At 40.2% G+C, this 14,134-nt stretch overlaps 1 protein-coding gene across 1 annotated transcript in view; it reads left to right on the forward strand.

Annotated features, from left to right (window-relative positions):
* Positions 1–14,134, forward strand: part of HEATR5A (HEAT repeat containing 5A) — a 58,008-nt gene that overhangs the window by 9,317 nt on the left and 34,557 nt on the right. The window contains exons 8-16 of the mRNA XM_056850847.1: positions 366–521; positions 2,604–2,854; positions 5,199–5,310; positions 7,741–7,893; positions 9,899–9,998; positions 10,603–10,712; positions 11,696–11,859; positions 11,960–12,135; positions 13,379–13,484. Coding sequence (XP_056706825.1) covers positions 366–521; positions 2,604–2,854; positions 5,199–5,310; positions 7,741–7,893; positions 9,899–9,998; positions 10,603–10,712; positions 11,696–11,859; positions 11,960–12,135; positions 13,379–13,484 — 1,328 coding nt within the window. The remainder of the gene's footprint in view (positions 1–365; positions 522–2,603; positions 2,855–5,198; positions 5,311–7,740; positions 7,894–9,898; positions 9,999–10,602; positions 10,713–11,695; positions 11,860–11,959; positions 12,136–13,378; positions 13,485–14,134) is intronic.

The raw sequence follows: 14,134 nt of genomic DNA on the forward strand, positions 1-14,134 counted from the left end.
CTCCACATGAGCGGTGGACACTAATCTGGCGAACCAGGCTGGTTTCCCCAGTCCTCCACATTAAGCCAGCTGGGTGACCTTCGGCTGGTCACAGCTGTCTTGGAGCTCTCTCAGTCCCACCTACCACACAGGGTGTTTGTTGTGGGCAGGGGAAGGGAAGGTGATTGTAAACTGGTTTGATTCTTCCTTAAGTGGTAGAGAAAGTTAGCTTATAAAAACCAACTCTTCTTCTTCACATGAGTTCTCCCTTTAATCATAAAATTGTATTGAATATGGTACATGCAAATGTACCTCCCCCTCCCTGCATTTTTTATTCCTTTGTTTTAATATGATAGAGTGAATAATCAATGTTATTGTACTGCTAGATGCTGCAATGAGTGACTGCAATGTGGAAACCCGTGTTGGTACTGCAGATGTAATAGGTAGCCAGCACATGCTTATATGTGCCCTAGAAGAACTTGGAAACCTCATGCATGGCATAGGCACCACAGCTGCACCAGTGCTGCAAGATTCTAGTGCAGGTAATGTGTGGCACTTATTTCTGTGTGGTTATAGCAGTATGAGTTTGGCTCCTTGAGCTGTTAGATTGAGGCATAAAAATTCAAATGAATAAAGAATGATATGAATTGGTTATCTCAGCCTGTGATTCAGCACGAAAAAATGATCACAAGAACTTACATGAGAGGTACCTTTATCAAGAGAGAGTTCTGGTTTCTTCAGAAGTGGTTTCTTATGTACTTATGGGGAGAAGGACCTTGTGTTCATTCAGAGTATTGTCAGGGATCATAATGGAGGGACTTTTAGGTTCAGTTTTCACAGTGCCCTGGAAAAATCTGTATTTTTCAGCATAGTTTTGAGGTTCAGTTCTTCTTTGTGAAAGCTAATTTCGGGCATATTATTCTAATTCTGATGAACGTGGGGAATCCTTGAGCTTACACACTCCCCCTGTTCTTTCTTCTCACATTGCCAGCTAATTAATTACCTCTCTTTTCTGTGGTAAACCATAAGTTGCCATTATGTCCAAATGAATAATTGTGATTTGTTACTAAACTGTGTTTGGTCTTGATTTTTGAATACCACTTTGCAGTATACTGTACTGGGAGTAATTAATTAGGGAGCTTTGTGTAACAGGAAGGGTGGATGCATGAGCCTCCTAGGGTCCCCCACACTTGACCTCTTGGTGGCAACTGCAAATTGCCACTACATCTGAACTGAACCTTAATATTAAAATAAATATATACATTTTACAATCTGTATACAATCCTATTCACACTTACTTGGGAGAAATTATCACTAAAAGTAGTGGAGCAGTTCTATATGAACATGGATATAATTGTGTCACAAGTTTTATAAAGAGTAACAGTATATTTTAATGCAGTGGTTCCTGACATGGTATACTGACTAAGATCATTGCAGTAATGACCACAGTTTCTATGGTTTTTGGTGTTAGCAGGACCAGCACAGGCTGTTACCAAGTTCCTCGATTCAATAAAAGTATAGGATACTACAGCGTTGTAATATAATGTTATTATTTTACATAGCATGTACAAAATGGTACAAAAATGAAAAAAATTCCTGTATAACCAGAGACAAGACATGGTAGAAAGGAAAGTAAGATAAAAGAGAAGTAGGCAAAGTCTGGAAACTCCTGGATAAAAAGATGCCTCAAGGGGAAACTTCAACATCATAATAAGGGAAGAGAGTAGGATGTCAGGTGGACCAGTGGTAGGTAGCTGCAAGGGGAAAGGAATGCAGGTGGGGAAGAGAAAATGTAATTATCACGATTGGTTCCCAAAGAACAATGGTTCAAGGGAGAAAAGGACAGAGAAGTGATACTGTGGAAGCATTTTAATATTAAGTACAAGAGTACCCAGCTTGCTGGGGGTAAAGGGAAGGTGACTGGGGAAGGCACTGGCAAACCACCCTGTAAACAAATTCTGCCTAGAAAACGTCGGGATGTCACCCCATGGGTCAGGAATGACCCGATTCTTGCACAGGGGACTGACTACCTTTACCTTTTTACAAGAAGCGGCAGCCTGAATAGCCCAGACTAGCCCAAGCTCATTAGAGCTTGGAAGTTCAGCAGGGTCAGCCATGGTAAGTACTTGAATGGGAGACCACCAAGGAAGACCTGGGGTTGCTATTCAGAGGCAGGGAATGGGAAACCATCTCTGCCTGTCTCTTGGCTTGAAAACCCCATGAGGGGTCGCTGTGAGATGGTTGTTACTTGACGGCACTTAATTATTATATTAATTACAAGAAGCTTAAAGTGAAGACATGAAGAAAAGGATATAAAGAAGTAGAAAATGACAGGTAGCTAGCAGCCTCCTGCACTTAGAGGAGATAAGCTGAAGAGCAGAACAAGGAATACCAACAAAAAAGATTGCTGCATAGTCTATGAGGAAAGTAATAAGAGGACAAGGTAAAATTTTGGTGGTGTCCACAGAGAGAGAGAGAGGAGAAATCATTAATACGAAGAAAAATGGTTCAACCATATCCATGATATGGCATTGCTTGATATTCTACCACGCATTCATGTGTCTCAAACTATCAGCCTTGGAAGAAAAATGTTCTGATTTTGTGAAATTTCTGTGGCTTTCCAGGGGTCCTGGATGCAGTAATTTCCATTATTCTTCACCCCAGCATTTCAGTTCAGCTAGCAGCAGCATGGTGCTTATCCTGCATTGCTGTAGCATTGCCTTGCTTTCTCACTCCACTTCTGGATCGCTGTATTGAGAGACTCACAGCACTGAAATCTTCCCCAGAAGCAGTGACCGGCTATAGCTTTGCTATTGCTGCTTTGCTGGGAGCAGTCAGACAGTGTCCTTTGGGAATTCCACATTGCAAAGGGAAGGTAAGTATTGGAACCACATCTTCAATATTTGTGACATTGTCACAGTTGTATTTATCTTGCATCATTCAACTCGTGTTGAGGGGCTGTGGCTCAGCTGTAGAGATTTGCATGCAGAAGGTCCCAGGTTCAATTTCTGGCATCTCCAATCACAAGGTTCAAGTAGCAGGTGAATCGAAAAATCTGAGATTCCAAAGAGCTGCTGCCAGTCTGAGTAAACATTACTGATCTTAATAGATTGAGTAGAAGGCAGCTTCATGTGTTCAACAGGCAACTTAAACATATGAGTTAAATTCTTTTATTTTCTTTTGGCAAGAGGACTCTGTGTTTTTTTACATGCAACTTTGTGTGCTTATTTTCTCAGGCTCCATAAAGTTGGGGGTCCCCAACTTTTTTGAGCTTCTGAATACTTTTGGAATTCTGACCCAGTGTGGTGGGTGCAGCCACAAAATGAGGCAGAGCCAGCCATACAATGGCTGCTGCAGCTTACCTTCTGTCACACATCCTTGAGCTGTGGTGGCAGCTGCTGGTGAAGCAACATTTTAAAAAATGCGCACAGCCAATCGGAAGCCTTGCTGGACAAAAGCCCCACCCACTTTGGGGAGGGGCCATGGCTCAGTGGTAGAGCATCTGCTTGGTATACAAAAGGTCCCAGGTTCAATCCCTGGCATCTCCAGTTAAAGGGACCAGGCAAGTAGGTGATGTGAAAGACCTCTGCCTGAGATCCTGGAGAGCCGCTTCCAGTCTGAGTAGACAATACTGACTTCAGTGGACCAGTGATTCAGTATAAGGCAGCTTCACGTGTTCACTTAAAAATACTTGATGGGCACCAGGAAAGGTGTCAGTAGGTGCCGTGGAGCCCACACACATCACGCTGTGGACACCTGCCATAAAGTTATGCAGGAGCAGTAGATATGAAACATAAATTTTATTTAGGTGGTATTTTAAAGCTTACAATATTTTAAATTGTTCTAGTTCAAAGGTATCGTATTTCTCATAAGGGTGAAACACAGCCACTAAAACTGAGTTTACCACATAAAATTATTTACTACTCTGATATATCATTCTTCTACTGTACTATTTATATAATTAAATGGAATGTTCCTTAGAATCACTTTTAATAATGGAAATTACATTTTAAAAGTATAAATAAAAATCCTTGTCTTGAAATTTACTGGATTTATGTTTTCAGAATTCAAACATTGTAAGTGGGGTGTTCCTTTTTTTAAAAAAGAGTAAAAAAAACCTTTTAAATAGTTCGAGGTTTCTATAACCTCATTCTGGTTTGTCATTTAGTTTAATCTGGCAGGTTACCATACTAACCCCTTTCCCACAGACATCACAGCTTTGTCAGTGGAAGAGAAAAATCTGTGGCTGTGTTCTTGGACAATGCAACTGAAATCTATTCGGCTTTGCCAAGGAAAAGATTTTCTTTTCAAGTGGCTAATTAGAAGTACATCCACAGATCAGCCGCGTCTCTGTTATGGAAACTGAAAGGATTCAGGGAAGAAATCTACATGTTCTCTACTGTTGCCTTTCATCACTGCTTCACTAGGTCAGGAGTGGGCAACTTGCATAACTGCTGCCATAGCCATTTCTCAGGTTGTCTCCCTGGAATTGAGCCCTGGCTTTTTGTTACGGCTAAGATGCTGCTGCCTGGTTGGAGATAGGACAGAGAAAGCTACATACCTCAATAAAGAGGCATAACAAAATGAGATGATACCTTCCACTACTTAATACAAAGCTCCCCCAAATATAATAACAAGCAGGCTGTGTTTGGTGCTGTTCTTCTGTACCAGAGGAACAATCTGTCTTCAGTTAAAATTCTTTAAAGTCCTTGTAATGCATCCTGAAAGTAGCAGCTTATGCAAGGTCCAGGGCTACTCTGACAAGACCGATCCTCTCTGCACCAGAGCTTCCTAAGTCCAAGGTTCCTGCTTAATCTTTAATTAAGAAATATATCTCAGTATAGCTTTTGTGGGAGGGAATGTGGCACGGTATAGCCCAGAAGCTAACCAGGGTCAGTACTTGGATTGAAGACTACCAAGGAAGGCTCCGCAGAGCAAGGCAATGGCAAACCACCTCTGCTTCTCACTTGCTTTGAAAGCCCCTTGCTGGGGTCACCTTAAGTTGGCTGTGACTTGACAGCACTTTACACACACCCACACACAAGCTTTTGCAGGAGAGTTCTCTTCATCAGATGTATGAAGTGGCCTCCTGCATTGCATACATGGATAGGGTGGCGGCGGCAAGGGAGTGCCTACAAGGTATATACACATGCATATATATAGCTCCCCCACCCAAATTTTGTGCAGCTTAAAGTTAGTGATGGTTTTGCTTTCCATAGGTCATCATGACAGTAGCTGAGGATTTGTTGCGTTCTGCTTCTCAGAATAGTCGGATTTCAGTACAACGAATGCAATCTGGATGGCTGCTGATAGCTGCCTTAATGATGCTGGGTAAGATTATTCACTGAGACCTTGCTCTTCAGTTGAGGAGACGTCTGTGGCACCTTGTGTTTCATAATATCTCAGTATATGAACATGTTGTTCTGACCCATAAGCTAGTGCCTGTTGTATTTTGCAAAAGAAAAAAACCTGGCTTATTTTAATATATATTATATAATAATACACCCAGCTGGTTCTTTCAAATAGACTTGTGGAATTAAACTAGAAACACTAGTTGAACTATCTCAGTTACCACTTTTCTGCTGTATCTCTTTACATCCTTTTAGTTGTCTTGTACACTGTAGAACAGGGGTTCCTAGCATTTTTGAGCTGGTGGAATCCTGACACGGGGAGGTGGGTACCACTACAAAGTGGCTGCCACAGGAGGCAGAGCCAACCACAGAATGTCAGGGAGTGAGGTTATGCATCACTCTAATAGGTAGTCTTCAACAGTTCAGGCAGAAGCTCTGTTTTAATGGTATGCCTTTTAAATTGAAGTATTGTTTTTAAATATTTTCTTGCATCCACAATCACTCAGTGAAGATCCTTGTGCTGCAGTGGCATCTGCTACTGAAGCAATGTTTCTTTGATTCTGAAAAGCCAGTCAGATCTCCCATGGCCAGTTGAAAGGCCTCCTGGGCAAAATCCCCACCTGGCTTTGCCTACTCTCTAAAACACTTGGCGAGTGCCCGGGAAAGTATTGGTGGGCGCAATGAAGTGAGGTATAGTGATGCATATGATTTGCATAACATCTGTTTTTATGCAAGGAGTTTGGCATAAGCACACTTTTTTGTGTGTTGGAATAGAAAATTCTGCATAAAGAATGCCTAGCACATATACCAAGAAATTATTCTGAGCTCAGGAATTTAGTTATGTAAAAGAATATGTAAGCATCACTCCAGTGGTCCAACAACAGAAGGAGCATGGGTTTCCACTGGTTTTCCTTCACTCTTGTCATCTCTTATGACCCTCAGAAAGATGATTTCTGGAATCAGGGAACCTGAGTAAACAATCAGCCAAGTGATTTGGGGGCTGCAATGAGGAGGAGGTGAAATTGCTGCTGCTCCCTATTGTACAACTACCAGCTCCGCTGATAGAGGAGAAAGGAGATGATATCACCTCTTTCCTCCCCTCATTATAGTCCCCTTAAACTGCACAACTTATACATAGGCTCAATGGCTTTAAGGGATCATCTTTTCTGGGGAGAAGGGAACATAACAAAAATCAGTCTTCACCAGCATATTGTGCTGACAGATTGCAGATCCAAGCCAGTGATTCCTCAGTTGAGCTATATCTTCGAACAAATAGCCCAGTAAACAAAGCTAGAATCGCCCTAGTTAGCAGTTTGGGAGGGAGGGCTCTAGGGGGCTGGATTCATTTTTTTGCCTCCTTACCAAATTGGTGCCAGGATGCTGACTTTTACTGGGCTGTGTATTTGCTGCCCTAGCTACTGAATGTGCATTCTTTTGGATTATAACCTTATTGCATCAAGATAGTTTCATAGGGGAGCTATGTTGGTCTGCAGTCTCTAATCAAGCTGATTACAATGTGCATTGTACCTTTGCATCCTTCACACACATTCTTTATAACACTCTCCCAACCTTCTGACTAAAATATAAAGTCTCAGAGATCACCATTCCTACGAAGGGAGCTTTGACTCTTGAAAACCTATGCCCTGAAAATCTTGTTGGTCTCTAAGATGCTAATGAACTCGAATGTAACCTTATTCCAGATGATTTAACTAAAATGTTGACACATGATCTCTAAAGTTCTTTGGATTAAAATAATGAGTTGTCTGGCTATGTGAGATATAAGCAAGCTATATTTTTTCAATTAACAAATGTGCAAAAAGGATTAAAGAAAGTTGTTAGGAGTTGTAAGCAAATTCCAAAGATTTCAAAGTCTTAAAGAAATGGTGTAAAACAAGGAAGGACATGTGAGGTGTATATTGCCTATATCTATATTGCCTATCAGTTCACTGCATGGCATTAGACAGGCCATTGAAATGTTCAGTCCCGATCAGATGTCGCAGTAGCCTTCCTGCAACCTTGAGAAAGATCAAAACGGCTATAAGGTTTTAAACATTACTTGGATATGTAGCCTTCCAGTCCAGACAGACTAATCTTACATAAATCCCAGGTTTTTCTGGCTGTCCTTTTGGCTGTTCTGCAAGAGACCATAGGTAATGCCACCATTCTATTTTCCAGTTGGAACTGGGAAAACTAACTTGAGCTAATCAAGTAACCAGAGTTAACTTTAACTCCAGGTCCTGCTACTGATCACTAATAGTAAAGTCTTAGAGCAATTCAGAAGATCTCAGCTGCAGCCCTTGAGCGACTGACATGAAGTCTTTTTTTGGGGGGGGGGGGAATACTTGCATAGTTGCTGGTAAATGATTTTTTAAAAATGTAGCTCATTTTATCAAAACTGCCAATTTTATAGGTCCTGCGGTTGTCCAGCACCATCTTCCAAGAATGCTGTTACTGTGGAAGTGTGTGTTCCCACTGTCTCCCAAAGATTTAGAAACAGAGAAGAGTCGGGGCGATTCTTTTACCTGGCAAGTGACACTGGAAGGCCGTTCAGGTGCTCTCTGTGGTAGGCAGAATTCTTCATGGTTTGTTTGTTTTTGCCTCTTGTTTTGTGAGCTTTCAGAAGGCCGATAGTGGCTTGGATCCTGTCAAAGATTTCTGTAAGGGGGGGCAATCTTTGCTGATTTCCCCCTCTTCCAACTGCAGACCTCAGGCTTCTCTTGGAGGTCACTATGGGCTGTAGTGGAATGAGGGATGCAAGGAACTCTCTGCTTCTGCCCATCACATTTTTATCTGCCTGTCCTCTAAGGAGCTCAGGCACTACAGAGGATTTTCCCCTAATCCCTATGAGGCAGGTTATACCGAACAGGAAAGAGTGACTGGCTCAAGATCACCAAGACAACTTCAAGGCAAAGCCGAGATCTTTGCCAGTCCTAGCCTGGCACTCTAACCACTATACCTCACTGGCTCTTGTGAGCCTCAAAAGTGCTAAAAGTGATTTTTTGATGTGAGAAATAAATCATTATAATAAGTCAGACAAGCAGGGGACATGCAAAGATTTGCAGGAGTAGGTTGTCTCATAATAACCAACACCTTGAGTAATTTTAAAATAGGTGTAATGTAATCACTTTGCCTAACTCCTGATGATAATTGAGGAGTAGCATTTTCCCTTGAAGTTTCCCAGTTGTCTTTAAGGGCAATCCCATGTAGAGCATGTTACGATAGTTTGACCTCCGGGTTACTGTGGCATGGATCCATGTGGCTGGGTAAAGAGCAAACTACATATTAAATGGGAGTGGAAGAAAGCTTTCCTTTCTGAGCTGAGTTAACTTGCTTCTCAGCAATAATATTGATCCAAATAAAAACCATAAACTACTAACTCTGCCAGGGCCTTCTCAGGGGTGGCCCCTGCCTGCTGGAACCCTCTATCTAATGAAATCCGAGCACTGTGGGGCCTGGTCCAGTTCCACAGGGCTTGTAAGACAAGAGATGTTTCACCAGGCTTATGGCTGAGGGCAGCAATGGTATACAGCGGCTGGCCTCCCTTGTTGGACCCTTGTTGGGCCCTCCGTCTGGACTCCCCATAGTTCCGTTGGTCTAGTTTAGTTGCCTGGTTGCCAACGGCACCACAACTTATTGGGTTTTTGACTCCCGCTAAAAACATTGTTTAATATAATATGCGGGATGGAATTAGATACGAGTGCCACCTTCTCAGTATTAGTTTTAGTTAGGTGTATATGATGTTTTAAAATGTATTAACTTTGAATTTGTATGTGTTACTCAATTTTTATCTTATATTGTATTGTGGGAAGCCACCCTGAGCCTGGACTGGGCAAGGAAAAGGAGGGATATAAATCGAATAATTATAAATAAATAACTGAATCTGCTGAACTCCATCAGATGTGGGAAGTGCAATACCATCCAACACCCCAGCCTCAGTGACTACCATCACCTACATCTTGTCAGGATCCAATTGTAGTTTGTTCCCTTGTAGCCACTTGACCATGGCTACAGCATGAGGACAGAAAAATATCCAGTCGTTGGGGGGAGAGGAACGGCAGCTGAGTGCCCTGTTGAGTTAACAACGGCGTAGAAGCTGAACCTTACTTTTTAAAGAGCATCGGCCATCCTTGCAACATACACATTTGTAGACCCTTTCAAAGTGCATCTTCAATTATTTTGAACATTAACATTCGCTGTTACCATAAATGAATAAGGTTTTTATTTTATACAATAGTTCAACACATTTTCTTCCATTTCCTTATTAATTGTTCAACTATTGCCTATGATGAGAAGCTTAAAATATGTGAAGCAATTATTTTCTTGAGATTTGAACAGATAACAGAAGGCTGTATCCTACCAACTTGACTAATAAAAGAGGGTATAATTGGGACCCACATGGACCAAAGCCGTGGGAGATGGTGGGTACAGTAAGGAAGGGAACTGGAGTAGGTCATTCAAAAAAACTAATATGATCCAACCTCGTTTTTTCTTTGTTTGTTTAAAAACCCCAAGAAAAAAATCTAACTCCTAATTTGTTATCGTCAGTCACTCTGTTTTTTTCCCCTCAGCTATGAAAAGCTTTATTGTTCATTGTGGGGGGCTGCTTACCGATGAAGTTATTCAAAGTCTGCTGCCTCCCCTCCCATGTGCTATTGATTTACTGACACAGTGAGTATTGGGGGGAAAATCCCTGAAGCTATTAATCTGTAGACCCAACTAATGTCTTTAAGATTTTTAAGCTGTGATTTCATATTCAGGAAAAACTTGGTTGTATGTTTTTCTATTTTTTTAACTGATTTGATTTGTTGTAATAGATTATTATTGTATTTCACTATGAACTTAACAGTATAATAATTTAAATAAAAAGGAAAGGAATTGTTAAAGTGTTTGTGAATATGAAATGTATCAGAAGTGTAATATCCAATGTAACAATCCAAGGTTAATGTATTATTGCCTATAAATTCATAAACATAGTTTATCTTTTACAAGATTATAGAATGTACGATTAATATGTTTCTGAAATGTTTCTACATTGTGACAGTCATAGCTTCTTTCCTATTTTTTAAGAATCTGTATAAAACAGTTTGTATAGCTAATTATTCAACAGTGAAATCAGGATAATGTTTTGAGAATTAATTTAAATTTATAGTCTTGTATAGTGGCTTAAAATGTTGAAGGTTTGCAGGTAATTTGAAGTAAAGTGCAAAACAATCCAGTAAGCTGCAAATTTCTACCTCAGTCTAACTTCAAGCTGTGCATTTTGTGTTTTAAGGCTTCCTTCGTTAAATAAAACCTATGGCAATCCATTAAAACCATCATCAGTGACTTACAGGAAAAGACTGTATGAATTGCTTACATTGTTACCTCCCAAGACTTATGAAGGTATATATTTTCTCCAAAAATCCTGCCTTGAGATTTTCTTGTCTTGTTTGTTTGTCCGTAAATGAACAAATAAATCTTGTCTCAATACAAACTAAATGTGTGTGTGTGAAGTGCCGTGAAGTATGAGCTGACTTATGATGCCTCACAAGGTTTTCAAAACAAGAGACGAACAGAGGTGGTTTGCCATTCCCTGCTTCTGTGTAGCGGCCCTGGACTTCTTAGGTGGGCTTCCATCCAAGGACTGATGAGGGCTGACCATGCTTAGCTTCTGAGACCTGATGAGATTGGGCTAGCTTGGTCCATCCAGGTCAGGGTCACAGACTAAGCAGCTTCCTATTCTGAATTGATATTTTATGGAACTGTTAAACGTGGCATAATATCTGTGCTAGCATGAGGCATAATATCCATGCTAGAACTCACTCCTGAACTGCTCATACTGGATTTGCATAGCTGTAAGCCTGGAACGTGGTATGTAGAACACACATCCGTTGTTTCTGCTGCTATTCTAAATTGGGTTTTGTTTGAATCTCTAACCAGTAGGAGGCTTCAGATTCCCTTTACGAACACCCGTTCTACCAGACTTCTTTTCTGCCTTAGCAAAATGTGGCAGCTTTTCATTTAAAAGCTTAACAGAAGACAAGCATTTTTTTCCTTTCCCAGTTCATGACTTCTCTTTCTCAAGCAACATGGAGAAAGATTGCTCTGGATTACATCAGTAAGTCTGTTTATCTCAATGGGCTTAGAAGGGTGTAATTCTGCTTAGGCTGGCACTGCTGGTTACTTTTAAGTCAAGTCCATTTTCAGAAATGGTTCTACAGAGGACTTCAGGCAATCTTGAGATGATCAAGCACCATTGATGTGTATTGGACTCCTTATGTTTTGTTAGCCACAAATGCCATGTCTCATATCTTAGGGGCCTAGATGATAACATATTTGTCTACTAGCTGTGAGTAAAAGCATTCTTCTGCCCCCATTATTTTCAGGATGTTTCTCTGCTATTCTCAAAGAACTAGTGCCTGATTTGACTCAGCCTGATAACCAGATGACAGCTTCTGCTTCTTACCTTCCATCTCTCTGTCACCAGAATGAACTCACTTTATTTGGTCCCTTACTACAGGAAACAGAGCACAGATTTATTGAAGAGCAGGTATTCACTCCAGCAGTTTCATCATGTTTACATGAAAAAGGCTGTTGTCCAGTGATTTGGCCAGAGAGAATTAACATTTGTACTTTTCTCATTGCTGCAGCTGCTGTTAGTTAACAGTATAACTGGAGGAAGCCTGGAGTATGACCCATATTCCATTTATGAGAAAGCTTCAGAAGGTGATTTAGTGCCTAAACCGCTACCTCCAACATTATCTATTATCAGAGCAGCAACCCGTCTCTTTGGATTAATATTTTCCCATGTAACAGAATCGCAAAGGTAAACTATTCATGGTTGTGAATTTAAAATAACACATTACAGACTTCTGCATGAAGGAGTGTGGAATTTTTCAGAAATCAAAAATTAAAAAGTGCATGGTCATAGGATTTTATAAAAATAGTTGCAAAATGGGTATTTATAATATAAATTTAGCTGTCAGTTTTCTTACATTGAGCCAAGAGGAAAGGTGGAGTATAAATATTTCAATAAATACATTCATGGGGAAAGTACCAAGAATCAGCATATGGTTTGAACATCCATACATTTCAATCAGATAAGCTAAGTAAGTATAATAAATTTTATATCTGTTTCATTAGTGTGTGAACTCCTCTAAATTGTTGTGGGAAGATTCTTTAATGTAATGGATGAGATTTTGTTGTATAACATAACTGCTGTTTTTTCAGATTAATATGATAATGTACTGACATGTTGTTATTAGATGGCATATCATTTTACCTGATATAAGATATGGTTGTAGGTACATTATGACCTTTAACTTGTGGAGTTCCTACTCTAAGCTGATGAGATGGGCATGTGTTCACTCCTCAGACCTCCCAGACAATTGAAGACCTTTCTGTTCTGGAAGGTCTTTGATATTTTATGACAGCTGCTATTTTTATTAATTTGTTTCTGTTTTTAAGAAGAAGAGTTGGTTTTTATATGCCGACTTTCTCTACCACTTAAGGGAGAATCAAACTGGCTTAGAATCGCCTTCCCTTCCCCTCTCCACAACAGACACCCTGTGAGGTAGGTGGGGCTCAGAAAGCTCAAGAGAGCTGTGAATAGCCCAAGGTCACCCAGCTGGTCACTCCTCCTTATACAGAGGAGTGAGGAAATCAACCTGGTTCACCAGATTAACGTCTGCTGCTCATGTGGAGGAGTAGGGAATTAAACCTAGTTCTCCAGATTAGAGTCCACCACTCCAAACCAGTGCTCTTAACCACTACACCACGCTTTGGATTGCCTAATGTTTATGATTGGCTGATTTGTTGGCTTTTTAAAAACTGTTTTATTGTGTATTTGGATTGTCCCTCTTAGAGAACAGAAAAGTAGTCTATAAATCAACAAAATAAAAGGAGTGTATAATGATGTATAATAAAGGAGAAACATAAATGGAGAACTTGTAGAACAGAACTATATCAAGCTGCTTTTTCAACTGGAACAAGAGAATGTCTGTAAACATTTGATTATTGCATATAAATGGATACTTGTTTTCTTCTCCCTCTGTGTGTATGTGTTTAAGGCTGCAAGTATTAGAACAATTATTGGCATCCATAAAACAAGCCAAAGGATCACGCCAGCAGATAGTGCAACAAAATGTTGTATCTGCCTTTTCTAACTTTCTTAAGGTAAGAAGCTCTTTTTTGTTTTGTTATAATAACTATTTATTTGGCAAAAAAAAAGATGTTATTCATATGCAGTCCTAGATGTGCTTGAACCATCCAATACAAAAGTTTTTGCAAATTTTGTTTCTTTAAATTCTTTACATTCCTGAGATCAGTATTGTGAATTTTAAATTAACATCCAGGAAGAAAATGAGAATATTAATTACATTCATGCTTCACATACGTGTCTTTTTTGGTTTCCTTCTCCTTCTAAAAATTTCCTTCTCCTGTTTATACACACACACACACATTTATTAGTTTCAGTGGATACATATTAGACAAGTGGTCCTTAACACAGTGCCCATGTGTTTTCAGGTACCCACTTCCTTAAACCATCTCTTACCAAAGCAAATCTTGGTTTTCCTCTGCATTGGGAAGCATTATCTTTATGTCATCAGACACACCTGTTCAAAAATATCTCCTTCCATCATATGGGGATGCCTTGGTTGGAACCTCCCAACATTTTGTCATTGGCCCATTTTGTGGCACCCGTTACTGTTCTCAAAATTCTAAAACTGCCCACAGATTCAACAAGGTTGGGAAACCCCCTATAATACAGTATTAGCCCCTCCTCTCTTTCTCTCTCTCTCTAATTTAATAACTAGGTGCCTTTT

This window comes from Euleptes europaea, chromosome 6, assembly GCF_029931775.1.
Source record: "Euleptes europaea isolate rEulEur1 chromosome 6, rEulEur1.hap1, whole genome shotgun sequence".
Taxonomy (NCBI): Eukaryota; Metazoa; Chordata; class Lepidosauria; order Squamata; family Sphaerodactylidae; genus Euleptes; species Euleptes europaea.